At 52.4% G+C, this 26,659-nt stretch overlaps 1 protein-coding gene across 7 annotated transcripts in view; it reads left to right on the plus strand.

Annotated features, from left to right (window-relative positions):
• MTHFSD (methenyltetrahydrofolate synthetase domain containing) overlaps nucleotides 1-15,630 on the plus strand; it is a 30,377-nt gene extending 14,747 nt beyond the window's left edge. For 4 of the 7 annotated variants that reach the window (XM_082607674.1, XM_082607670.1, XM_082607673.1 and 1 more), the window contains exons 3-8: nucleotides 399-512; nucleotides 2,680-2,793; nucleotides 5,548-5,638; nucleotides 8,586-8,698; nucleotides 8,952-9,077; nucleotides 14,849-15,630. In XM_082607674.1, the coding sequence (XP_082463800.1) occupies nucleotides 399-512; nucleotides 2,680-2,793; nucleotides 5,548-5,638; nucleotides 8,586-8,698; nucleotides 8,952-9,077; nucleotides 14,849-15,325 (1,035 nt within the window). In that variant the 3' untranslated portion in view covers nucleotides 15,326-15,630. Of the gene's footprint in view, nucleotides 1-398; nucleotides 513-544; nucleotides 659-2,679; nucleotides 2,794-5,547; nucleotides 5,639-8,585; nucleotides 8,699-8,951; nucleotides 9,078-14,848 lie in introns of all 7 variants that reach the window. The other 3 variants (XM_082607671.1, XM_082607669.1, XM_082607672.1) reach the window with 2 other exon arrangements.
• Nucleotides 15,631-26,659: the final 11,029 nt, after the last annotated feature.

The raw sequence follows: 26,659 nt of genomic DNA on the forward strand, positions 1-26,659 counted from the left end.
TTCTTCATGTCACTTCACCTTCACTCTCGAGCACCTCCTGCCTTTCTGTGCAGCGTTGGTGGGTGGGTCGCATCTTGCTGGGAGGAGGTGCTAACGCTACTGTTCCCCGTTTGGTACAGAGTGAAATATTTCTCCTGGCTGGAAGCGTTCGATTGTTGTGGTGCCTTTTCACACAGTTGGCTCCTGAGGAGCGACGTGCTCTGAGAGGGAGCCCCAGCCAGCGAGGCCGGCTCCTCAGCCCTTGCTACCTGGCTGCTTCCTTAGACATTCCTCGGGTGACCCCGGACCTGGTCTCAGAATCGGCCCCCGCGCCTGTCTGGGGGAGATGCTGGAGCATCAGGCTGAGGGTGGCCCAGGGTGCTGGCCTCTTAGTAACGTGCACTTGCATTTAAAAACAGGGTGCTTCTCAGGCCGCTGAGCATTTCCCACGTTTGCAGGCGTTCAAAATGGCCAGAACCATTAAAGTCAACCCTGACGCACCCCAGAAAAATGCCCGCTTCTTCGTCCTCAAGGTAAGTGCACTTCTGTCTATCTGCCTAACCAGGGCTCTTATCTGGCTTGCCAAAACATCAAAGACCTCGAGGTTTTTGCCAGAACGCAGGAAGTTAAAGTGGACCCTGATAAACCGCTGGAAGGCGTCCGGCTGCTGGCGCTGCAGGTAATCCCATTCCCCGAGCCTGAGCCCTGGCTCCTGAGCGGCCCACCTTCCCCAGGCGGCTGGCACATGCGCACAGTCCACGTTTGGGAAGATGGTGCCCCGACTCCCTCCAGTGCAGACGGTGTCCTTGGAGTTGTTTTTTCCAGGACAGTCCAGACTCTTCGGTTGTCTGTCAGTCAGAAGTCCTGAACATCTCTGAATGCAAAGAGAAACCGTGACTTTGAGGCATCCCAATTCTCATGTACCTCTGCAGAAGCGAATGATTACAATATACCTCATCTGCTACATTTGTAATACTGTAATTCCTCGAAACTTGATAACCCATGAGTAAGAGATCTGATAAATGAGTCCCCAAAATATATGAATTAGAACAGTGTTTCTTAACTTAGATATAATAGGCCCCTTTTCAAGAAGAAAAATTCCCCCAGGGTTGCTTCAATTTATTATAATTTAATAAGTGTAAACATAAAACTTGGCATAAATTATAATGCTCAGGATCTTATGTGACTGTAAAACCAAAGTAAACATGTAAATTACATATAAACAAAACTATAAAAGCAGTAAAATGCAGATAACAGCACTCATTTAATGTAATGGCTGATGTTGTTTTGCTGAAACCAAACACCGTTTACAGTGAGTATAGAGCTGCGTCTGGCAGTGCGGGGTCTGTGGGATTCTGCTGTATGCCAGCAGGCCTCGGGTGGCGACTCAGTTTCCCTACAACTCCTGAGAATCCTCGATCTGCGGGCGCCTTTCATCCTGTGTGGGAAAGTGCATACCTCGGCAGGCAAGGATAGTGATGCACAGGGCCGCAGATCACACCTAGGGGCACAGCTTCCCAGGCTTGACCCCAGACCTTCATTCGGTTCTAGAACCTATTCATAGTAAACGCCCTGATGGAACTTTGAGATCCCTGGGCCTGAGCACACTGGCTGTAAGTCAGCACCCCTGGGGAGCTTTGGAGACTCTTGGCAGTGTCCGGTTCTGAGTCAGGCTCGAGCGGAACTGTACATTGGTGACTCTCAGAGCTCCCCGGGGCGCTCTGGTGTACAGCCAAGGGGTGAGACTACAAATAAAATCACCCACCTCTGTCCCACTCAAAAGGAGAGTAGCACGTACTCGTTACTTCTGCTGAAATACTCTTCTTGGGGTTAAATAAGCCAAGCTCTGTTTTTATAGGTCTTTTATTGGTCTCAGGCTGTCATCTCCTGCACAAAAAGTAAAACGTGATTTTTTACATGAAAAGTTTGTGATTGCCTCTTGGCCCACCCCTCTATAATCTGCAGCCGTGTCCTTGGGCCTTGTTTCTCCAACTTTCTTGCACATCAGGATTACCGGGTGGGCTTGTTAAAGCAGGTTGCTGGGCCCCACAGGGCTTCTGATCACTTCTGACAGGTGTCCAGGGGCTGCTGATGCTGCTGGCCAGGGGCCCCCACTTTGAAAACCCCTGCCCTGGGGCTCGCAGTAGATATTTGAGAACTTAATAGAAGAAGACGGTTATCAACACAGGTCAATATAAAATACTAATTGTAATGAGCACTGATCTCTCAGACTGTGATTTATTGAGCAGCAAACTAGATATAAGTGCTTGATGGGGTAATGTTTTTAATGTGACTGTGTAATGCCAGCTTCAAGATAAAACCTCCCTGTACCTGGATAGTGCTTAATGCTGGGAGCAGAAGGTACAGGAAGGTTATGGCTGGAGTTTTCATGAGAACAGACTTTGTCAGGATTTGCATTGTCATTTTCACCTGTAAGCATTTTGAATGGCAAGTGGAGTTGAGTCAGCAAGTTTTACAGCCCCCCTGCCCCTTTATTCTGAGGCGGGTAGTGCAGCTGCTCTAAGGAAAATCGGCCCCCTGCATTATTCACTTGGGTTTCCAAAACAACTCATCTCCTTGGCACACACCCAAAAATGCAGGTAATAGTAACTTGCTTCTGTTCCTGAAATGTTAAAAATATACACAAGAAAGTTCCCATCTTAAATTCTGTAATTTATTGATTGTCTTTTCTTTTAAAAGAGCAAAAAAACATTGTTGGTTCCAACACCACGACTGAGAACGGGGTTGTTTAATAAGATCACACCACCCCCCGGAGCAACTAAAGACATCTTGAGAAAATGTGCCACCTCTCAGGTAAGTTTGAGAAGCAACACCAGCCACAGGGAAGAACCATTCTCAGCCGTGACTTCTGGTGAGTTAGAACAGTGTAAATCCGCCAGAGTTGAAATCTGTGTTTAACAAAGCCAAATGAAGAGTGATGTTAAGTATTCAGCAGTCTTGTCATTATAGGAGCCAAGCAGAAAAACTGCCTGTAACTCGGTTTTTCTCTTGCACTAAGCTGAGAAATAGTAAATTCCCCCGTTAAAAAAGAAAAGGGAAAGCCAATTTGACGGTACTCTGACGCCCTCTGGTGTTAACTCTTGATGCTGTTCAGTGCCCTATAGCATTTTCTCAGATGCCACCAGAGCAAATGGGGACACGGTAGAATTTCCAAAATATGTTCAATTGGAAATTGCCTCACCAAGTGCTAAAGTAATAATGGCTTTAGTGATTTAGCAATATGATTTTTTTCACTGCCTCACAATGCCATAAAACCAGTGTGTAAATATCACATTAGAGTGCCTTATAATGGAATTTGTCTAGTATTTTATAGATGAAGAAATAGAATCTGGTGACTTTTCAGAGTTCTAGAGTTGACCCCAGGTCACTTGATTCCTAATCTGGTGGGAAGAAGAAATAAGGCATCAAGATATTCCTTTTAAAAAGGGATTTTCCACTTAAGTCTAGTGCATAAAACGTGAATGCTTTATCGTTATTTATTGATAACCTGTCTTATTGCAAAAAGAGAATTTGACGTGGCATACACATCAAAAAAGTAAGATGATAAAATACATGTAGGACAAAGAACAAAGGGAAGATAAATGCAGAAAAATAAGAGATAACCCTGGTTCTGGTCAGTGTTCAAAGTGCCCACCCCGTGATCCGCTGCCGTTGGCGGTTGTGGCCACAGATCTGAGCCCATACTTCCGGGAGCTGGCAGGGAATGTGATCTGTTATCATTGGTAGGTTCCGGGCAGTAAGAGCGGCCTCTTTCCACGTATTGAGGTCCAGGTCAGACATGGCCGTGGTGCTGGTGTAGTGGTCTGTGTCACCCTTAACAGCATCCCACTCCCCTCTGAAGGGTGACCGACATGGGGCTCGTTGCCAGGAGGCCCTGTGAAGTGCCAGCACTGGCTGGTCCCGGCCAGGGTAAAGCCAGACCAGCTCTCACAGCTGAACTTGCAAAGAGATTGAACTGTGTTTGGGCTCTGTTATATCATGAGATACCGGCATCAAGGCATCAAGATATCCAGGGCCCTGAACCTCAGAATGACAGAGCGCAGGTAGAGGAAACCAAAGATTTTTGTTTTCTTTGTGGCAGAGGAAAAATGGCAAAGGAGAGAGAGACTCTTAAAGCCACGTCTAAGGCAGATGCAAATTTAGTACGATGATCCTTCAGGTTGCCAAAGCTTAGTGGTGAAGTGCTGCCACCGTGCATGTCACTGTAGGAGACTGTGATGTAGCCTTACTTCTTGGCAGATAAGACTCTGAGTTTGTCCCTCAGCCCCCTGCTACTGGCACACCCCAGCCACCTGTGTGTGCCATCGTTGTCTTTGTATTTACCCTTTGACTCAGGAGTGTTCTGGTAACCACCCCAGGGGGCAGACGGAAAGGTCTGTTAACTGCCTCATAAGTCCCTCTGCCCATCCGGTGCCTCTTGGTTGAATAGAACGGGACTTTGGAGAGTCACGGTGACTCCTGGTTGCTCACGCGGTGTCTGGTCAGACTGAGCAGGTGAGGCTGAGCCCCCGAGAGAAGGGGGGGCCTGACAGGTGACAACACAGAAAACCCCAGGCAGGTGCGTGCTCCCCAAGGCTGCCAGGCACCAAGCCCGCTGAAACAGGCTTGAGGACATGGGCCGTGGGCAAGAGACCTGCCTGCGTGGCCGCTGTGAGCTTAACGGAAGACACGCTTTCCCGCAGTGGGGGCACCGCGGGCCGATGACTGCGGTTTGATGGTTGGGAGGCCCCAGTCATGGTACCGATCCTATAGGGACTTGTCACGTGCTTGTCGACAGGGCACCGTACCACATCCAGCGACCACTGCTGCCGGGTACTTGGCCGTGCAGCATCCTACTCTAGTTTCCGAGATTTCCCTGTCTCCCATTGTCAGAATCACGGCCACAGGAACCTCCCTGTGCTTTGCACACAGGCCTCCATTAGTTAGCGAAAGTGGGTGTGCTTTGGGTGCTTTTTGGTTGAATAATTAATGTGTTAGGAGTGATCAGCTGTTCACGCAGAGCGAGGCCTCCAGTGTTTCACAGTGAGTTAATAGGTCACACACGCTTAGTGGCCGTGTCCTCCGTGCTGGACGCTTTACCTGCGCGCTGTCATTTCATTCCAACATGTCGGACGAGGCAAGGCTGGTGTCCCTGTCTTACAGAGGAAGAGACTGGAACTCAGAGGGTTTCCTCCTGTTGCGGCCACAGGAGAGAGGGATCTGGACCCAGTTCCTTGTGACTCCCGAGCCTGTATTCTAATCACTGTGTTCTCCTGCCTCTTGGAGGAGAATGATTTGTTGAATATTATGAAATGAATCTCCTAGTCATTGTGCTGTCAGTCCCTCCGGATGTCTTTCCTGGGGAAGAACTGTGGGGAAGTCTTAAAATGGTTCTGATCCATGGTCTTCCTGAGCCGCCGCTTCCGTGATGCTGCATGTTTGCTGTGGGATGGTGCGCGTGCTTGCTTCCCTCGGGAGGTTGTTCAGACCCTGAGTGCACCTCCCTGTGGGTTATGAGACGGGTGGCCTCTCTGCCAGGGAGCTCTCAGGCCGCGTGTCTGTCCGCAGGGCGTGAGGAACTACAGCACTCCCGTGGGCTTGGATTCCAGGGTCCTTGTGGACTTAGTGGTGGTGGGGTCCGTGGCTGTTTCTGAAAAAGGTAAGATTAAGAACAGAAACTCTCGGATGTGACCACTTACCCTGCAGCCTGATGTTCCTCCAGCGCTCCGGTCGCCTTTCAGACATTGATGGTGAGTAATATCAGCTTTCTGGACGCGTGCCTGGCCTGCATAACCACTGCATCTATCACTGATTTTGAAGAATTAACTCGGTCCCTCCCACTCTCAGCCCCACTCAACACCTTTACAGCATTTTCACTTTTCATAACAGGAAAAATAAAGTGAGATAATCTCTCTTCAGGTGGTGAAAGATTTCCCCTCTGTTCTTAAGTTAACTGGAACTAGAGCTGAATTTATTTGCAGTGCGTCAGTAAATAGTTGGTTTTGGAGAGCCTCCAGTAAGTGGAGAAACGCTGGGTTCTGAAGCTTTTTTTTGTTGTGAAGCAGCAGCCTCCTGGACAGTGCGGGGTGTCCTGAGCCTGCCTCTGGGGCCTGGAGCTTCACCCCGCAAGCCTGTGAGCAGGGACAGCGTGGGTCAGCCTGCCAGCCTCTGCCCTGGGCCGAGCCACCCTCAGGACTCATCTCGGGGGTGCCCTAGGGCCTCTGCCTCTCTGCCCTGCTCTGCCCCAGGCCCAGCTGGGTGCTGTTGGAAAGGAGCTGCTGGTTCTGCAGCAGGGTGAGCACGTTGCAGGGCTGCACTTGTGTGGTGTGATCGGGACCCCCCCGCCTCACTAGGAGAGCCTTCTCCTCCCTGCCCGGCAGGAGAGTGTCCTGAGATGCTCATCCTCAGATCTCCCTTTGGAAGTTAATCGGCCAAAGCCAAGTCCTTCCTTCAGTAGAGCTTCTAAATGAACAGTTGGCGAGCAGTGCTCTAATCATTTGTTCTGAACCCTGAGCGTCGTGTTGTAAACGTTGGCCTTTAATACCATCACCTTGAACTTAGTCTTTTCCCGGCTCCTGCCCTGAGCTCCTGTGTGAGATGCTTAGGAGTGAGATGTTACAGGTCTTTATTCCCTGTTTTCCGTGTATTCACAGTTACAGATGCTTTACCTGTGTCCTCAGGGATGGGTACACATGAGCACACATGTGCCCACTGTGTGCCACGTGCCAGGCCAGCACTGAGTGGGCTCTGCTTTGGGTCCTCGGTGGGTGGGAGGAGCAGACATGAGAGCTGAACTACAATACGACGCGCTCAGTGCTGGAAACAGAAGCCGGGGTGGGCGTAGGCGGGCTCAGAGGAGGGACTCGCCAGCTTGGAGCAGGGTGACCTCAGAGCAGGCCTCAGGGTTAGCTCCTGCGTGCCGGGTGTGTTCGAGGCAGGCGGAGCAGGACGGAGAGGGAGTGCTGTGGTCACGTAGCACGGCCCTCTGGTGTCCGGGGCTGTCCTTCCAGAGACCGGAGGCCAGATGCCGGGAACTGGGCTGTACTCTTTTGGCAGTGGGAAGTTAGCAAAGATTTCTTCTTTTAAAAGGACGTCAGGAGTTTTCTTTTCTAGTTCAGGATGTATGAAAAAGAAAACAATGTTTTGTAACTGTCACTGTTTAGATAACCCCCTAATTAAAACAACAAAATCACCATGCATGTGTTTAACAAATGTGGATAGCACAGAAAGCATTGCCTGGCCGCTTTCCCTCTGCCTGTCCCCTGATGCCCGCAGAAGGATCAGCTCTTGTGGTGCGAGATACAGGCATCTCGAGTGTCCTGTGTGTGGGCTGCATGTTCATCCTGGTTCTGTCTCCACACTGACGGTGCTCTGTGCCCTGCTGCTGCAGCGTCTGCGTCTCCAAGGGCTCTGCCCGTCAGCACAGAGGTCAGCCTCCTGTTCATCAGCCCTGACTGATACACATTTAAGTGATCTCCAGTGTTTGTTTCGGTCTTTCCCTTGCAAATAGCGCCAGAGTGAGGTGTAGTCTTATCGTATGCTCTGGGGGTACCTTTGAGGACCATCCGTGGCATGATTCCTAGGAGAGGAATTGCCGGACCAAAGGGTTTTTAAATCCTGATGGATGTTGCCAAATTACCCACCAGGAAGTGTGCCCACGTCACACCCCCACACCATCTGCTCGCCTCTCTCCCTCTTCTCCTGTTAATAACTAGAATTATCCCACCTCAGGTTGTGTGTCTGAGAGTGAACAGTGGTATTTGAGTTGCCTCTTCATTTGCGTCTGATTTGGGTGAGCTTGAACGTTTCTCCTGTGCTCACTGTCCGTCCGCCTGTCTCTCTCTGGACTCTTTGTACCCTTTGCTGTTCTGCTATTGAATTGTCTTTCTCTTGCTGCTTTGCGTGCACGGTTGAAGGCTTTTCATTGTAGAAGTAGCTCAGTCAGGTCTGAATCTTAAAGGACGCGTGAGTGATGGCGCTTCCACGCTTGGCGGTGGTGCTGACGTCACAGAGAAGTCAGAGCTCCGGGCTGGCCTGGGCGTCCTACCGAGGAGAGTGACTGGACTCGGCTGGTAGCCGGCAGCGTGCTCACGTCCACTGCCCGCCGTCCCGCGTTCTTTCCTCCTGCTTAGCTTGTCCTTCAGCTTCAGCTGACGAACCCCTTCCTTGTGCCGCCTTGGTGGGTTTGCAAACTAGCGCTGGTGCTGCTTAAACCGCCTCCTTCCAAGCTGTGGGGCTGCGCTGGGCGCGTCCTTAGTGCTTTTACAAGGCGAGGCCGTGCTGCCCCTGATTTAGACTGTCTGCTTTCCCTCCATGGCGAAACAGATGTGCCTTTAGTAGGAATTTGTTCTTAGTGTTTTTAAAAACTACTGTTTCACTACTTTTAAACGTAAACATACAGCTCACATAAATGCAAGCTCAGTTTCCTTGGTAAAGGAGAGGTTTCTGTGTTTAAAAGGCTCCAAGCTCACTTCACTGTGTGTTAACCACTGTACCCACTTAGTGTGGCTCTTCCTCTGTAACTCCTCTGAGTCCACGATGAGAAACGTAATCCTGCGTGGTTCCCCAGACCCCACGGAGACATTGATTCTCTGCGTTGTTCTTAGGCTGGAGAATTGGGAAGGGAGAAGGTTATGCCGACCTTGAATACGCCATGATGGTGTCGATGGGAGCGGTCAGCCAGGAGACGCCAGTGGTCACCATCGTCCACGACTGCCAGGTGCTTCCTGGGAACAGGCCAGCAGAGCTACTCCTGCCCACTGAGCACGCAGGGTGGGGCAGGGCAGGGTCTCTGCCTCCACTCCCTGCCGTGTCGGGCATGGCGTCGCTCAGCCAGGCTGGGTTCGCTTGGTGCAGCAGCTCGGCCTTGCCCATGACGGGTTTGGGGGACATCATACTTCCACCCAGTGGTGCAGCGAACACAGCTGGGGCCGTATCCCTGTCAGCTCCTTCACCCGCTTCTGTTTGACCAGGTTGTCGACATACCTGAAACCCTCCTCGAGGATCACGACCTCACCGTGGACTATATTCTCACTCCAACTCGAGTCATCACCACGGGGTGTGAGCGCCCCAAGCCAGCAGGAATTGTGTGGTCCAAGGTGGGTCGCCGTGGCGTGGAGCGCGGCCAGCGCCGGCCCGTGGCCTCTAGGCACCTCCTCTTTCCCTGCGTTCTCTGTCTGGCATGGCAGCTGTCCCCAAGCCTGCATGGCTGTGCGTTAGAGTCACCCATGAGTTTCTGAACATTTCTGCTTCTGAATCACAGTCTCCAAGCATGGGCTGGAGAACCTGCTTTGCAAACCTGCTGGTTCTGACGAGCAGGCAGGGTTCAAGGTCTCTACACGACAGCAGCTGTAGGAAGCGGGAAGTGACCAACTCAACTAGGGGAGCTGATGCCTTGAGTCTGTTTGCCAGCTGGCTTTCACTCCTGAGAGCTGTCTTCTGCCGTCGCAGCTCTGCATCGTCCTAAGCATCAGTCTTTGCTTTCGCAAACCCAGATTTTCTTAACTGCCGTCTGCATCTCCATGCGGAACTGAATTGGGTAGGAGGCAGTACCCAAAGCCCTCGTAAGCTGATGCCATGGTGACTTTCATCCCCAGAACAGGCAGTGGCTTGTATCGCAGAGTGGTCTGCAATTGGAGTTTGACCCCAGAAGCCAACCTGTAGGTTATGATGCCATCTGCTGGTCAATAGCCAGAATTACTGAGAAAACTGGAGAAGTGCTCTGTTTGGATTGAAACTCTTGGTCAAATTAGCATGTTTGTCCATGTTTCACATTCCTTAAACCTGAGTCATCCAGAGCTTCAGGCCTCCTTCCTGTGGGCGTGGGAATCAGCAGCATCCACCTCCGAGGATGAGCCCTGTGCTGTCACTGCACCCTGAGGGCTTCCCCACAGACACCTGTGCTCCTGCCAGGATAGCCCCTGAGGACAGCAGAGGGGAGCACGTGAGACCCTGAGATGGGGTGTGGGGCCGTCCACGTGCACCCTGAACACCAGGGAGAAGGCCGCAGCATCCTTCATGACTATTAAAACGTCCCTCAGGACATTTAGAACTTAGGGCTCCCCAGAATTCAGGCCCACAGCCTCCCTTTGAATGGCGACTGACATACAGGCCGTGGGAGCGAGGTGGCTGTGCTCAGAGGTGAGCACACGGTCTGGGGAGGATACGTCACGGGGGCGGCCACAGCGAGGCTGCAGGTGCCCTGGGGCCAGCACTTCATAGCTGAGGGCCAGCTGCAGCGCAGGCTGGGAGGATTCTGGGGGCCTCTCCAGGGAGAGAGAGTTGGTTGCCTTGGAGAATAGCCGTGGTTACAGTCTGCAGATTTTAACAAGAAAAATATAAAGAAAGCAACAAATTAGGTTATCAGTTGTGTTAGATGAATATAATCCCTCTGAGATGAAAGGAAACCAAATTCAACCACAGCTTCCTGAGACATCTCAGCCTGCTCATCGGGACGTTGGCTTATTCATCCTCTTCCCGAAGGATGCTAATCGTTAGTGAGGCCTTGGCAAGAATCCCTAGCTTGTAAAAGGCCATTTCTTATTTTGGGTCCTGTGTTCTCAGTTCTACAGTGCAGAGGGATGGGTCCTGTGAAGGCAGGGACTCTCTCCAGCCCCTGGGGTTTCTGTCTTGGCCTCGCTATGTGTGCAGCCAGAGTGCGTTTTCATTGACTTTGGGGACAAAGTCCCTAATGCCACTGAAGATTTTTTTTTTTTTTTTTGCGGTACGCAGGCCTCCCGCTGTTGTGGCCTCCCCCGTTGCGGAGCACAGGCTCCGGACGTGCAGGCTCAGCAGCCATGGCTCACAGGCCCAGCCGCTCCGCGGCCTGTGGGATCTTCCTGGACCGGGGCACGAACCCGTGTCCCCTGCATCAGCAGGCGGACTCCCAACCACTGCGCCACCAGGGAAGCCCTCCACTGAAGATTTGAGGAGGTGGTGGGGGCAGTTCAGTGCTGGGTTATAGTACTGTTTCAGGCTGGCTCTTTGTTTGGCACATACCGGTAAATCCTTCTGTGATGCTCTACCCATAGACTCGTCATGTAGGGATCAGACTCTAGGAATTTGCCTCTTGTCTTTATCATTGGAATATCTGGAATCCCCTTTTTCTTCTAAACACTGTAACCCTCCCAGATGAAATGTTTTGAAATAGGTTCAAAATGTGATGCTTTTTTTTTTAAAACTCATTCTTAATACACAAAGACTGTACAGCATTTGATTTTCCAGCCTTTGCTCCAGCTTCTCAAGAAATGTGAGTACTACCCCAGCCAATAATAGACTGATCTGATATGGACTCTGTTTCCAGCTCCAGTCACTTCAGACAGTGGGTCTCCTCTACCCACCTTCTAAGTCTTGCAAGAGACTAACGTGGTTTTTATGGAAGTTGTAGTTCTCATTAGAAATACTTCCAATGTTTCTGTTTAACTTTGCCGGCAGCTGCTCCAGCACATCCTGGCGTTATAGAATGACATCATCCCTCCCAAGCACCTTATCTTCTGGTCAAGTGAAGTGAGAACCAGAAAGAAAAGCAATTTATCCCAGAGCATAACCCCAGCGTGTGGTGGAGGGAGGTTAGAGCCGAGTGTCTTCTTCTTGGGTTGGCAGCAGACGCCTCGAGAGTCAGATTTCTGATTGTATTGGACGTAGCGAGCATTTCTAGGGGACAGGTTTAATTTAATCTCTAAAGGGAACATATATTTATAAACGACTGCCATCTGCATACTTCAGCAAAAAGTGATTGTAGCGTACAGAAAAAATCAATTTTGCTTTATACTTGCCTTTTAAGTGGTATGATTAGTTACAGAAGGGCATACATTTTTTTGCTTGATTAACAAGCAAAATCTTTCATTTCACATGGAAAATAGACAAAACCTAACAAATGTTCCTAATTACCAGCCAGGAAAAATAGAGAGCGGCACTGTGGGTCCCATGTGGGTGTCCAGCCCGTCCACTGGGCTCTCAGAAGCCTGTCGGCTGCAGGGCCACCATCAACCTACGCCATCCCATGCGGAGCATATAGGTGGCAAATGGCTGGGAAAGTGGCAAAGACCCCCTCATGGTCAGGGAGCTCTGTCCTTTACAGCACACGGGGTGGGAGTGGCGTGGAGAGGGAGCTGACACTGGGCTTTGTTGTTCCAAAGAACATACCGCTCTCAGGACGAGCAGTTTTACGTAAAAGCCTCGCATTTCTGTGTTTCCGTTTCCAAAGATCCCTTGGTGTGTGCCAGCGTGGCGGTGCTGTGGACTCAGTTCACAGTGTGTGCTGGAAGGCTTTCCTTATCCTGCAGCTGATTGCAGTTTGTATGTGCGCCAGCTTGGGATCAGGTAGCTCCCGGGGACGTGCACAGAAGGATGCGTGTTTGCTTCACACACGTTTTAGGGTGGATTTCTGCTGCCTGAGCGTGGAGCCTCACCCCGTGGGTCAGGCTTCCTGAGAACACGCACCTCTGCCTGAGGCAGCCCTGTGGGTCCACTGGGCACTTCAGGGGTGCTCATCTGGCCACAGTGGGCCCAGTGGACGCACGGTGTTTCCCAGGAGATGTGGCCTGGTGGCTCTCGCTGCTGGTGCTTGGACTGGGGTAACGTTTAGTTCTCTCGTACAAGGACGTAGTCACACTTTTACTCTGATTGTAATTACAGTTTTAAATTTGATCATTCTTTCTCAATGCGAGATCCAGTCACTTAAGAAATCCCCAAGAATCTCATTATGACCAGTTTAAATTTACTCCTAGATACTTTGAAAGAATGCAAGAATCTGACCTCCTTAAGAAGGCAGAAGAGGGACGTGGCAGGGAGTTGGGTTGGCCAGACTCGCATTGTCTTTGGGATTCTTTGGGAACCGGAGCCTCTGGAGGACTGGTCTGTGAGTTTAACCACCTTCCGATGAGTCAGTTCAGGAGATGGCAGAAGGTCAAGTGGAGGCAGATCCCCTTTGATCAGGAAGAGTGGCTCCATCTTGTGGGTGTCTCAGTGGCATAGACGTGGTTTTTGTTTTTGTATCTCAACAATGGGAAACATGAGAAGGAGGGAGTTTTTCTTTGCGCTAGGAGTGTGCTCTGTTCTGAAGACCCGAGTGGTCGGGTGCCCCCCGCAAGGCTCCTGACTTGGCTGTGCCGGGGACAAGGGCAGCATCTGGCTGGGGAGGGCTCTGACCCCCAGGCAAGGCTTTGCTGCGGTGGAGAGCATCATCTGCATAGCGCTGGGAGAGAGAACCAGGACAAAATTGATGAGGATTAGGAGCCTGTAGGTCTGTGAGAAGATACGTGCCGTGCTTAGGTGTTTGTGTTTCTTTAAATCTTACTCTAATCCATTGATTCTCAACCTGGGACCCGTGTGCCTCTTGCGGTTTGTAGGTCCATGAACAGCTGCTGGGAAATTGTACAGAGAATTGTGGCAGAGCCCTTGGGAGGGAACCCCAGCTTCTCTTCAGGGTCCCTGACACCCCGACAAGGATAAGAACCATTGCCCTAAGTTACATAGGGTTCTGAGTATATTGGGAACACTGGTACTAGTTGAACTATTTTCGTAGAAAAATTATAGCTGTCCACCTTGTGTGCTGATCTGTGTTCTCATGTACCCACATCTGTGGGAAGCCCGTGTTTGGACCGTTGCTTGCCTCTTGGTGACTGATTTTTTTTTTTTTTCCGGCCACGCTGCACAGCTTTGTGGGATCTTAGTTCCCCAACCAGGGATTGAACCCATGCCCTCAGCAGTGAAATCATGGAGTCCTAACCACTGGACTGCCAGGGAATTCCCTTGGTGACTGATCATTTACATGCTTTGTGCCCCAAACAGAAGACAGAAAGCATCTCTAAAGAATGAATTATTGAAAAGAACTAAGCATGGCTTTCTATTTCATTTCTGCCTTGGGATTCCTTAAGAGACATGAACCACTCTGCCCCGGGCTCAGCCCCCAGTGCCCCCTGCGCCACAGGACGGAGCCGTGGGTGTCCTGTTCAGGCTTCCCCTCGAGTATTGGGGCTCTTCTGTCACCTCCATCGCTATGGGTGCTCAGGAAATACTTGCTGATCCATTTGACCAAAAAGCCAAAAGTGTCCTTTGTGTAAAAGTCTTTCTCTTTGAGATGTAACATTGTGTGTGGGATTCGTTATTTTGTAGCCTGATCACCCTTCGCTAGAAAGTGTTCTCTATGTAGCATTCTGTTTCACATTCGCCTTGTCTGTGCTTTTTCCCAGAGGTCTGGATGGGTTTGGCCCTCAATTAAGGGGTGCGAGGTGGGGGGTGGGGGGTGGGGGGAGGCTGAGAAGGAGATCCCCACGGCCCCATTAAAGACCTCATCCCACCCAAAGGCGTAGGTTGGGGAGGAGACGGGTGTGGAAGCAGAAACCGCCCCATTATCCCGGGGTCGCCAGGGCGGTTGCCCTTTGTGACCCTTTAACCCTCAGACCAGTGATCTTAGCTCCTCCCCTTCTTGTTTCTTTTAAGATTTTTTTTTTGATGTGAACTTAAAGTCTTTATTGAATTTGTTACAATATTGCTTCTCTTTTATGTTTTGGCTTTTTGGCGGTGAGGCATGTCAGATCCACACCCCCTGCCTTGGAAGGCAGAGTCCCAGCCACTGGACCGACCGCCAGGGAAGTCCCTAGCTCTTCGCCTTCTGCGTAGGAAGCCTTGGTTGTCTGCCTTCTGGGCTGCCAGGAAAATGGAGAAAGCCGCCCGGTTCCTGCCAGCGGCCACGGCCTGTCTGGCAGACGCAGAGTGGCAGATGGAGATGGCTGGCCTGAGTGGACGGAGGCTTCCACGAGCATGTGGGGCAGGAGGCCCCTGAGTGACTGATTTCTCCTCCCTTGTGACCAAGTCATGGTCCCTTTTGGACGCCTCAAGAGTAGCTGGAACTGCCTTGCTTTTTCAGATCAGCTGTGAGATGATGGGGAAAATGCCAGTCCTCAGAAGCCTGCGCTGCCGAGAGGAGCAGGCCGGGAAGGACGTCACCCTTCAGGATAAACACCGGAGCCTTCCGGGTGCCCGGGCCGCCCTGAGCACCGTCAGAAGCCCGCGGGAGCTGCCCTCGCTGGAATCGGGCTCCTTGCAGGGGGAGGATGTGCCGTCCAGCACTGTTTACGTCGGGAACCTCCCCCGGGACGCCCGGGTGAGTGAGCTGAAGCGAGCCCTCAGCGCACGGGGCGCAGCGCCCTCACGGCTCACTTGGCAGGGGCCACAGCGCAGGGCCTTCCTCCACTACCGGGACCCGGCCGAGGCCTGGCAGGCCATCTCCCGCTTGCAGGGCTTCTGTCTGGGCGCCAACACAGCGAGGGTGGCGCTGGCCAGGCATCAGGGGGCCAGTGGCCCGGTGGGCAGCCACGCTGGAGAGCCGCACCCTGACCCGTGACAACATCCCGCTCCGGCCTCCGGTGAACTTCAGAGCCCAGCACAGCGGGGTGTGGTGGAGCTTTGCTGCACAAGCTGCTTTGAGTTCCTCTCCAGGAAGTCAGAGCTTCAGTTGCTGCCTGGTGTCTCCTGAGGAGCAGGGAAGTCGGCTGTAATACACTTCCCATCTTCTGAAGGCAGAAAGGTCCATGTTCAGGCTTTGGCTTATCCTGGTCCTTCAGCCTGCTGCGTGTCTCAGCCCTGCTGGTGTCTTGGTTTAGGGGACTGAGTGGGCAATAAACAAGTAGGAGTAAATGCTGACTGCAATTTAGGGGAGTCTGTGTTTTGAACTTGAGAGGCGTGGGGGATTAAGAGAAGGTGGACAGGGGACCAGATGCAGAGGCATGGTGGCTCAGAACCAGAAGGCATCCTTGTGTTCCTGGCTCCTTGGCCTGGCACTGCTAGAAGGGAAAAGATGCGTTCAGCTCGCAGAAGCCAGGTGGTTCAGCCCCCTGGGTACAGACTGCTTGTCACATCTCAGTCGTGGTGTCGGAGATGGAGGCCAATCTGGCCTGGACCCTCGGCTGTGTGGCCTCACCTCTGTCCTCTCCTTACCTTTCCAGCCAGGCTCTGCCCTCGGGGTGAATACCCTCTGCTCTCGGCCAGCTGCCCCTGAACAGCAGGGAGCTCTGTGTCTAGGAAATACTGGCTTTCAATGAGTTGTCCCAGCCTACGTCACAGACGAGGCCAGACAGATGCTCACACACTCATTTGTCCACTGTCGTATGTTTTCCGTATGTTTTCTTTCCCTCCATTTCTCTGTTCCTGAAAATCAAGCTGGATTTTGGATGAACTGTGCTTTCTAAACAGAAGTGCTTTAGCAGTTGATCCTGGGTGAAAAGTCAAGATAAGCATAAGTGGAGATTTCATTTTTTTTTTCAAATGTATATGCACTGGACATTTTTATTTTTTCACCAGAGGGTCTTACTGAGGATGTTTTAAACCCATTATTATGCCTCAAGGGGCAGGCCTCGCCTGCACTTTGAAGATAATGTTCTCAAGGCTCTCAGTCTCCCTTTGAAAAAGCATTTTCTTGTTGGTTTCACAGTGAAAATGCGGTGGAGACTTTGGAAAGAGAATTGATTCTTAGATTTGCTCAGTTAAATGCAGACTCCTTCCACATTGTCATGAACAAAACCAGGGGGTAGAATATCTTAACACAGGGCAGGCCAGGCCATAGGGCCTCTGGGCTCACTCTTTCTCTGCCCGACCCCTGTCCCTCGGCTGGTTTCGTTTTGTCATTTGTGTTCAGCTTGGCCATCCCAGGCTGACTGACTGCCCAGTCCAGAGTAACGACCTGGTATCTGAACTCCTTGCTCCGTTCCGGTTGGTTTTCCCGTTTTTTCCAGAATGCCTCCTGTCTTTGGCATGTTCTTGTTCAGTTTTGGTTGCTGTTTCTATCATTGACTTGCTACCATTGGAGTAGTGCTACAGGAGGGCAGGAAGTGAGTCTGTCCCTGCCTTTATTCCCCACTGTGCCCCAGCCCCAGCCATGAGAACCACCTGCTGATACCCAGCAACTCAGGAGAAATGCAAATGGGAAGGGCTCCGTCAGAGCCAAGGGGGAGGCTGGGTCCGGGCCTCAGCCCTGGGGGCCGGTGTCTGGTGAGTCTGGCGCCAGCACCTTAGACTGTTGAGTTGTGCACATCAGGGATGATCCCTCCGGCTTGAGCCAGAGTGCTGGGTTTTCTGTCACTTTCAGCCAGAATAATCCAGATGTATTGATATACAGATAATCTGAATGCATTCATCATTTTTTTATATTTGTGGACAGTAGGTTAGTTCGAGGGAAACTAGCACCAAGGGCCTGAAATACAAGCCCTCCAGATGTATCACCTCCGCGCCTCCCCTCCATTCGCCTCGGGCAGCCCCAGAGCCATAGTTGTTCTCAGCGCCGCCAGGAGGGGCACTCAGGGACCCTGCTTTTCGTTCTCAAAGTTCTTGAGTATTCGTCAGCATCATAATTGTATAATTCGCATATTAGAAAATAATGGAAAATGAGCACTTGACAAGTTGCTGAGACTGTATGAACCCCTTTTAAGTGGATTTGTCACGATTCATGGGTCACATCTTGTGTTTTCCTGAGTGGCGCTGCAGTTTTGCTTGCAGGTGCGAGGAGATTCCTGCCACCCTCAACTCTGCATGGCGAGCGCTGGCCCTGGGGCTTCACTGTATCTGCTAACGGTTCCTGTGTTGCCGGCAAGTCATGGAGCCTCTCCGGGCATTAGCGTCCTCATCTTTACAAAGAGAGGGTTGAGCATGTTTGTTTCTAAGGCCTGAACGGTTGTAACGTTCTGTTTCTTTTAAGGCTCACTGCTCACCGTCACTTAGATTTTTTTCTGTTTATAAAAGTAAACTTATCCCTTCTGGAAATTTGGGGATATCAGAAGTACAAAGAGTGTCACCCCTCACTCCACCACTTAAGCAGCCTTGACACTGCCTCTTATTTACTTCCAGTCTTTCCTCTGTGCAGTTTTAAAACATAGCTAGGATTAACAGCATGAGCTTCAGAATCACACAGGTTCGGCCGAGAGCATCAGTGTTGCTGCTGCCTGGTACCTCCTGTCTGAACTTCCACATGCTCAGCTGTGAGTGGGCATAGTGATAGGACCTCGTCTAGATTTGTTGTTTTGAAGGGTGAATAAAGCAGCTTGGATTTATTTCCAAGTCATACCACACGTAAAAATAAATTCCAGGCTAATTAAATATCTAAACATAAAAATGAAGGAATTTGGAGATAATAGAAGAGAATGTTTTCTAATGTTGGGTTAGGCAGGGCCCTGACTTTAAGGAGGAGCTTATTCCTGGGCCTCTCTTGGAATGTCAGGTTTTGGTGGGTATGGAATCCAGATGGGCCCTCCAGGGTGAGCTGTCTGCGGGATGCTTCTCCAAGCAACGGCATTAACCAGTGTTTTTATGCATCGAAATTTCTATGTGTTCTTTTCTAAAATTTGTCACTATGCACAAATGATTTTATTTAGTATTACTTAAGTCGTTTTTGGAATGTTAAGATAAAGAAGCTTTACAACATGTGTCTCCTACTTCTAAAATCGGCCTCTGGACTGGGTGACTGTTACAAATGGAAACAGCTGCTCTCAGAAGGTGCAGTGGGCTTGTTCGGGGCTCCAGACCCAGGCAGAGGTAAAGCGGGTACTTGGACCCTGGCCTCTGCCCCAGGAGCCCTGCCGGCCTCTCTGCATTATGGTTGGCCCTCAACACCTGCAGGTCCTGCACCAGCCATGGGCTCACCCAGCTGCCGGTTCTGAGTCCTGGACCCACGTGGAGCCCGTGGACACGGAGGGCCGACTGTATTGCCCAATTTTATATAAGGGACTGGAGCATCGGTGGAGTTTGGTGTCTACGGAGGCTCCTGGGAACAGTCCCCCACACATACCAAGGGATGACTGTACTTTCTCTACCAACCCAGCCAGCAGCCCCTAAGCTGCCAGGGCGTGTGGGAGCCAGCCCTCCTAGACTCTTAGGGGAGGGGTTCTGTAGGTCTGCCCTCCCTTGGTCCTTCGGCCATCATTTGGCCTTCCTGGTTCCCATCCAGCGACGCACACAGACCTCCCCCAGATGCCGCATGAGGAGAAAGAAACACGACACAAGACTGCAAATAGAAAAGGCTGAGAATAAAACTACCCAAGAAAAGAGAGCCCATGTAGCTAAAACCACAAAAGAGTTTATGTTTGGTGAAGAGAGATACTGGAGAGAAGATAAAATGTCAGATGAGAGCAACATTGAAAAACAGTAATCGGGTCCAGGGATGGTAAACGGGCAAATCCAGCTCTCCATCCACACCCACACCCACACCCACACCCACAGCAGACATCAACAATCCATCCCAGCACCCTTACTGGCCAAGCCTGAGAAACCTTTGCACTGGATTTTAAGGAACTGGGGCCAAATGATCGTTATGAGATGAAGCTTTCTGCCTTTTTGCCAAAGGAGGATCCCTCCCTTCACCTCTTGTTTTCCTGGGGAGCATTGCCACCTCTTACCACCTGCCTCCCCCCGACAGGCTCCCAGGAAGCACCTGGCTTGCAGAGGACTCTTCCAAAACTTCAGTTCTGCTCCTCACACCCCCTGCACTCAGCAGAAAAAGCCGAATGGGTATTGCTAACCTCACTTCCCCCGTATCTGGATCTAACCCAACCAGTGTTCCAAATACAATAGATACTGTGGACTCTATAGTCATTTTCAAAATGGGGTTTTTTAGGGGGTGGGGTGGGGCAGGGCTATCCTGGGGAAGTCTGTCTTCAAAATAAATCTGACACAGAACTCCATATATAAAAGCAGGAAGAAGAGATTAGTGTGTAGGTGAATTTACAGTCACCTCCCGCAGTATTCTTTAACGGGCGCTGCCTACCTGAGCCCCCAGCTGTCCTGCAGCTGAGGGCGGGATGCCGACCTCAGCTGGGTTGGCTTCTGTCTTCACTCCTGATGATAATGGCTGAAATTTATTGAGCTGTTTAAAATGCTGTGGAAGTTGTAAAGTGTTAGCCCAAGGTTCTTCAACAGCCCCATTGAGAGAAAGGGTCTGTGCAGATCCCCTTGGATCTGGGCCCTGGGGCAGCTGGGTGAACACTGCTGGCTTGCATGAGGAGGCTGAGGACCTGGCAGTTTCCTCCTCATCTTCTCGGGATGCTTGTCCGCAGAGCCTGGTCCCCACGCTGTGAGGAAGCCCGAGCTGCCTGGGCCGAGGCCTCACAGAGGAGCGCATACCACCACCTCACCGTCCTCGTAGGCGTGCCGTCTTGAAAGTCGGTCCCCAACCCCAGGTGAGCCGTCTCAACTGATGCCTCCTGGAGCAGACAAGGGCTGTTTGCACTGAGCCCTGCCCAGATTTCAGTCAGGAGTGAAATGAATGCTTTCTGCTGCTTTAAGTTTAGAGGGCGATTTGTTCTTCATTAATAATCAGTTGCATAATTTCATTTATATTATAACAATGTTACTATATGAATTATATGATGCACTTATAAATACACATATATTACTGGAGATACAATTTAGAAATACAAATCATACAGATGCGCAAGTGCGTGATTTCACCTGACTCTCAGAATCGCTTCTGAGAGACGTCCCTATGCACAGACGGGTAACTGGCCCACAGTCCCCCAGCTTTGGTAGTGAAGCCACGAGTCGGGTTGTAGCTGATTGTAGACTAGTCCAGAGTTATCTGTGTATCTTCTTTCACTGTGGGTCACCTTCACCTTGCCACCTAAGGTAGAAAGAGGCACACAAAACCAGGTCATTTTCTAGAAGAGAGATGCAGGGTGGGGTGATAACCCCAGGCACACACATGCTAGTGGCAGAGACACCCCTGGGGCTGGGTCTGCTCAGTTCAGGAGCCTGCAGGAGAGTCTCCAGGCAGGGGGCGGTGGGTTTTGTCCACTCTCTGTTGCATCTGTCCTCCTGCCTTCAGTTGTGATCTGCACGTCTCTAGGTAGCTGCCCCTGTTGGAAGCCCTCAGTGTGAGGGTCACCAGGCCAGCTTCCCCTCTGTTGCTCGAAATAGCCCCGTTATTTAATCCATGTGTAGATGAGGCAACTGAGGCACCGAGTTGTGATGGCTTGTCCCCCGGTGCATGGCAGAGCCCCTCTTGTCCCCCACCCCTACCACGCCCTCCCCTGTGAGTCCCACTTGCTTTGCCAGTCCTTGTCATCATCCTAGGTTTTCACTGGAGACTGCCTGGGCGATCTTTCATACAAGCAGAGACTTCTAAATAGCGGAACCCACACTCCTGTTCCTCCAGTGGGGCAGGATTTCTTCTTGTAAATGGAATTCTTTATTTCCGACCTCCATAAATCACAAAAGTTATAATGGGAGCTGACATGTGACCATGTAATGTGGACATTTTGCACTTTGGGTGTTTTGGAAGCAATAAACTCAGACCCTGAAGTGCTGAGTTGTGAGCAAACTAAACATCCTTGCCTGCCTCGGAGGGTGGATTAACTCACTTAACCCTTAGAAGAATCCCATGAAGCAGGTGTTGTTACGTTCCCATTTTCTAGGTGAGAAAGATGTGGCTCCCAGAGGTTATCTGACTTGTTCAGGTCACACAGCAGAGCTGGCCTTCAGTCCCAGAGCCTCTCCCCACCATCAAGGGAGAAGCCTGTCCGTCATCATCTCTTGACTGCCACCAGGCCTCCGAGGTAGCTGGGAGCCAGGGTGGCCCATGGGGACAGCAGAGACAATTGATTTAGTGGTGGAGGCACATGGTGTTGAAGCTACACCCACCAGGGTTGGCAGTGAATCCAGCTCCGACGGGTCCTTGCTGTGCAACCTCAGGCGGAGTGCTTGCCCTCTCGGTTTCTTCACCTGTAAGCCCTTCATAGATTTTCTAATCACTTAATCCTTTGAGAGGAGTTCTCCTACCATCACCCCCATTTTAAAGATGGGGAAGCTGAGGCATAGTGGGGAGGCACTGGCCCGAGCTCACAGTTGGGAAGCAGTGGAGTTGGGACCCAGACTCGGGCTCTCTGACTCCCAGGGTCTCAATCCTGGGTTCATCCTCTGCTTCTCCAGGGTCGGCAGGTCTCCGTGTGTGTGGGGAGACGTCTCCTGGAGCCGACACGCTGTCTCGAGGGGTGGGTTTGAAGCCATGTTTGCTTTCTTCCTTTCACCTTTCTACGGTTTATTTATTTTATTTTAAATAAGCCCTATCATTTGTGTAATTAGGAAAAGACTAAATTCATTTAGTTTGGCTCTCTCCCAAAAAACGCCAGCTGCACCTTAACAAAGGTCAGAGGCCCTGAAACATCAGAATCAGATTCATCTGTGCACAGCTTCTGTCCACGTTCAGGTGAAATCAATTTTCCTCAGTGGGCCCCTGCTGTTATCCCAACAAAAACGGCGAGGTGGACGGCAGGTGGCGCTGCCCCCTCAGAAACAGCCAGGGGCGGAATCCCTGGGACCGTTCAGGTGCTAGGCTGCCTCCTCTCCCAGGGAGGGTCCCCTGCCCCGAGCTCTCTGCCCATGGAAGGCTTCTGACCATTTGGACAGAGATGGCCCAGCCCTCCCTGCTTCACCCCAAGCTGTGACCACGCAGGGTGTTACAGCAGGACCCAGAAACACGGTGTGCTGAACTATGGGACTTGCTTTGGTGGAAATTTCCAAATACAGAAACGTCTCCTTTACCAGGGGACGTCTGAGGGCCCGGCGTGCCCTGTGGTCGTGAACCCTGACGCAGCAGGGCTCACGGAGTCCGTGCCACCTCCCTGGTGTGATGCCGTGGTTTTAATGACATAAGCCTGGGGAAGCTGTCACCACCGTTACTCCTCAGACCACTGTCCAGCTGCATCGTTTCTCCCTGGGCTGCCACCCCACTGACACAGCGAACTGCAGGAAATCAGCCGCAGGGCACGGCCTACAACGGCCCCAGCGCCTCTGTCCACTCTGGACAGGCTCGGCGTCCTCAGACAGCCCGTGCTGTGAGAGTTGGAGGGGACCTTGGTGACCATGCCCACGCGGGGGTCTTGAACAGCACCAGCTTTCTGCCTCCGCTGGGGGCTTGGGTTGCCTTGGCCTTGGTGATGTTGCCTCTTCGGGGTGTTGACACAACCGACCCCAAGTATCCTGGTGCTGGAAACAGTGCATTCGTCTGTTGACCCGTGTCAGCAGGGGTGTGTCAGCCGCTGGGTCTTGTCTGATCCAATGGCAGAGGGTGGTGGGTACTCAGTGTCCCTGAATGAGTGAGTCTGTGCCAGATTCTTCCTCTGTCCTGTGTTTCGTGCCGATGGTATTTTACACTTGCAGAGCCAGTTGTCCCTCTTCCCCTGCCTGTCCCCAAAGCACAGAGATCAATACCGCTGTTAAGGGCCCATGATTTGTCTCGGTCCCACAATAAGTCAGTACGCCATCGTGAGTGGACGTGGCTTGCCAGCGGGAGATGCTAAACAAGGGCCTCCCTCCTTAAAACAGCCCAGAACTCTGAGCTCTTGGTACCCGGAAGATTCCAGAGGCAGAGCGGGAGCGCGCAGCCACATACACCGCCCCAGCTGGCCTCTCTTGCCTTGAGCTTCGACTTTTGTTGGAGTTTTTCTCCGTTGGACTAAGGGGCCCAAGGAACTGAAGGGATCTCTCATGGAGGTCCGTGGTGGGAACCTATGAAAACCAGGTCTGTTGTCCCAGAGAGGAGGTGAACGTCAGGGGTCTGAGCTGGGGCTGCTAGGAGAGCCTCCCCACCCCATCCAAATGCAGGCAGGGGGATCAGAGGGGCCCCAGTCCCTTGTGCTGCCCCTGTCCATTGCCATCTCCCCAGCAGAGGCAGGAGGCTGGCAGAGGATGGATCACGGACCACACTTCAACTTGCCTCTTTTTTCACTAGGCCTCATGGCTGGAGGAAGATGGGTGTCCAGGAGCCATGGGGCACAGTGGTTAGGGACATGGGCTTTGTGGTCAGAAAGTCCTGGGTCTGAGTCCAAATTCCACCTCTTACCAGCAGTGTCTTGATAAAGTCCCCTAACCTCTCAGAGCTCATTTCTGAATCTGGAATCGGGAGCAGTAAGTTGTAGGACCTGCCTAAGAGGGCTGCTGAGAAGGTGGTATGTAAAGAGGACGGCCACGTGGCCAGCACAAGGCACCTCCTGCACAAACTCGAGCCCTGTGTCTGCTCGCCTGGGTGCCAAGTGCCCTCCATCAGCTGCTGCCTAGGGTCACAAGCTGGCTGGGCCACTGGGCGGGAGGGGGCAGCAGAGGCCACAATGAGACTCCTTCACCGGGGTTTTCTCAGGAGCCCAGAGAATGCTGGAGGAGAGACTCTAAACTTAGCACCCATCAGGACCACCTGGAAATCTGTGAGCCTGTGGATTCCCGGGTCCCACCTCCAGAGATTCTAATCCAGTGACTCTCAGCACCTGCCCCTGCCCCCATCTGCAGTTTGAGCAGACACCCCTAGTATTTCTGATGAGGGCAGTTCCTGGGCCGCACCCTCAGAAGTGAAGCCCTTGAGCACAGGGTTAGGAGATCCTGGGGAGGGTCCACATCGGAACCGTTGACTCAACCCCACGTTAGAATTCCATCTCTGGAGCCAACTGAGACGTCTTCCTTCTCCCTGGGAATGGAGGGAAAGTCCAGGTGCGTCATACTGGAAGATGGGGCGTCCAGTGGTTCCCAAGCTGGATGCCCGAGTCCCTGAGCAGGAGGCCTTGTAGAATATGGGTTTTTGCAACTTGTTTGACACCCACCCCACACTCTAGGGGAGGAGGATAAGAAATGCCTGCATCTCATAGCCATTCCTGGCTGGGCATCCTGGAGCTGGACTGTCCTCTTGCTCCCGGCAGGTGTCACCTCGCTGACCACTGAGGTGAGGAGAACCTAGGCTCCGAGGTAACATGTCTCGCCCAGGTCAAGTGGCACTGGAGCTGGGACTCTAGCTCCATCTTTGCACTGCTTCCAGGAGAGCTGCAGGCGGGGAGCCAGGCCTTCAGTACCCGCCGCTCCCCTCCCTGTCCCTAGCCCTCCAGCCCCAAAGGGCAAAGAAAACAGCAGGACCAGGCAGGCACTTTCCCTTCGGAAGCACGCACCCTGAGCGCCGACTGGTCGCCAGGCCTGCAGCTCCCGTCTGCCAGGGGCTGGGGAGCCAGGACACTGCGCCAAGGCGCCGCTGCTGCTGCTGCCGCCGCTTGGGGCTGCGATGGCCTGCAGCCGAGGTTCAGCTGCGTCCCAGCCGTCGGCCCCGCGCAGAGAACTGCCACGGGAGGTGTAATCCACGAACAGAAGCCCTGTCGTGAACATCCTGGCCGATGCCCCACCTCCTGGCCTATTGTTTTGGGGAGTATTCATACCCTTGGGGTATTTTGACTGCGTTGTTCCAGGACAAACCCCCTAGAGATGTGTGCAGAACTTTTGAATGAATTCTCTCAAAAATGTCCCTAAGCTAGAATGATACCCCTTTATGCACCCAGGGCGTGTGATTTTGCACGGACTCAGAAGCGCCTCTGCATTTTAAGCTGGTAACTTGCACAAGCCGTGCACGCTTTTGTGTTGGCACCGGTGGTGGGAGCTTCATCCCCGTGGTCCCTGTGCGAGCCAGGCCGAAATGGGCCTTGGGGAAGACTCGAGCGAACGTGGTCTTGCGCAGGGGCAGGGGGCGGCTTCGTGAAATCTTGGTCCTGGGCGTGGAGGCAATTATGCCTGTAGAATCTGGCCCTTTCGGGTGTCCCTGGAGCCAGACTCTCCCCGCGGGGAAGGCTGGACTTTGCTCTCATCCCCAGGCTCCAGGTCAGGCCCGAGGCAGGCCAGGCCCATCCCTGATCCCTGGACTCCCCAGGACTGGTTTTCTTGCACAGGCCCCTCTGGGTGCCTCCCACCTGGCCTGGCCAGGACGTGAGCACGCCGGGAGATCTTGCTGAAATGAAGGCGCTCCGGGGGAGATGAACAGGAGACCGGGGTTCACCGCCGCCCTCCACCCCCCACTCTGGTCCAGCGGCACCAAAGCCACGTGCTACCAGGGCACACCAAGGGGCCAAGGGAGTGGGTGCGGGGGCTGGAGACGCTGCCCGAGAAGACAGGGAGCGCGCCGACTGGGCTGGCATTGGGTTTCTCCTAATCAGCCCCACTTCCCCGGAGCCTCCATCCTAATTGGGGCGCAGGCTCCGATGGAGGAAGCAGGGGGCCCCACTCCTGCCTGCCTGCCTCCCTGCCAAGATTGTCTGGAGCCCCAGTACAACGTTCCTGCACTGGAGGCCTGGGGGCTTTTCTCTGGCCCCGTTCTGGGCACCGACGGGAGGCAAGGGGTGTGGAGAGGTGGCCTCTGCCCCAGAAGACAGTGCCTCCTCCGCCCTCCATGAAGCTGCTCCCTGCCCGCTGCCCAGGAGACCCGGGCCCGCCGCTTTGGCCGCCCAAGACCCCGAGGGATGGAGTCACCGGCTTTCTCCTGTGCCCTTTATCTCGGTTTTATAGACAGCTGTTAGTTTGGGGCATTAATTGCCTGGGCGAGTTTATTGATAATTTTGATGTAACAGAGCACCGGGGAAATTGCCCTCACGTCCAGAACGTCAAATTTGAGAAGAACCAGGTTCAGAGGCTCACGACCCCACGATGCGGAGAAACTGCGGTGGGTCTTGAACGGCTGCACCGACAATGTGACTTTATTGTGTTTGTTTTCCTAGGTAGCTGGGAATTGGAATAGAAAGAGGGTCAGTAGGGGAGACAGACTTTTTAAAATGGATTTTTCCCCTAATGATTTAGGGGGAAATGTAAGCTGATTGGAAACATGCCTATCACCTTGCTCTCCCACCAACAGCCTTTTCCCTGCTCAAATTTTACTCGCTTCTCCATTGGGGAAAACCAA

Source organism: Mesoplodon mirus (assembly GCF_964341445.2).
Source record: "Mesoplodon mirus genome assembly, chromosome: 19".
NCBI lineage: Eukaryota > Metazoa > Chordata > Mammalia > Artiodactyla > Ziphiidae > Mesoplodon > Mesoplodon mirus.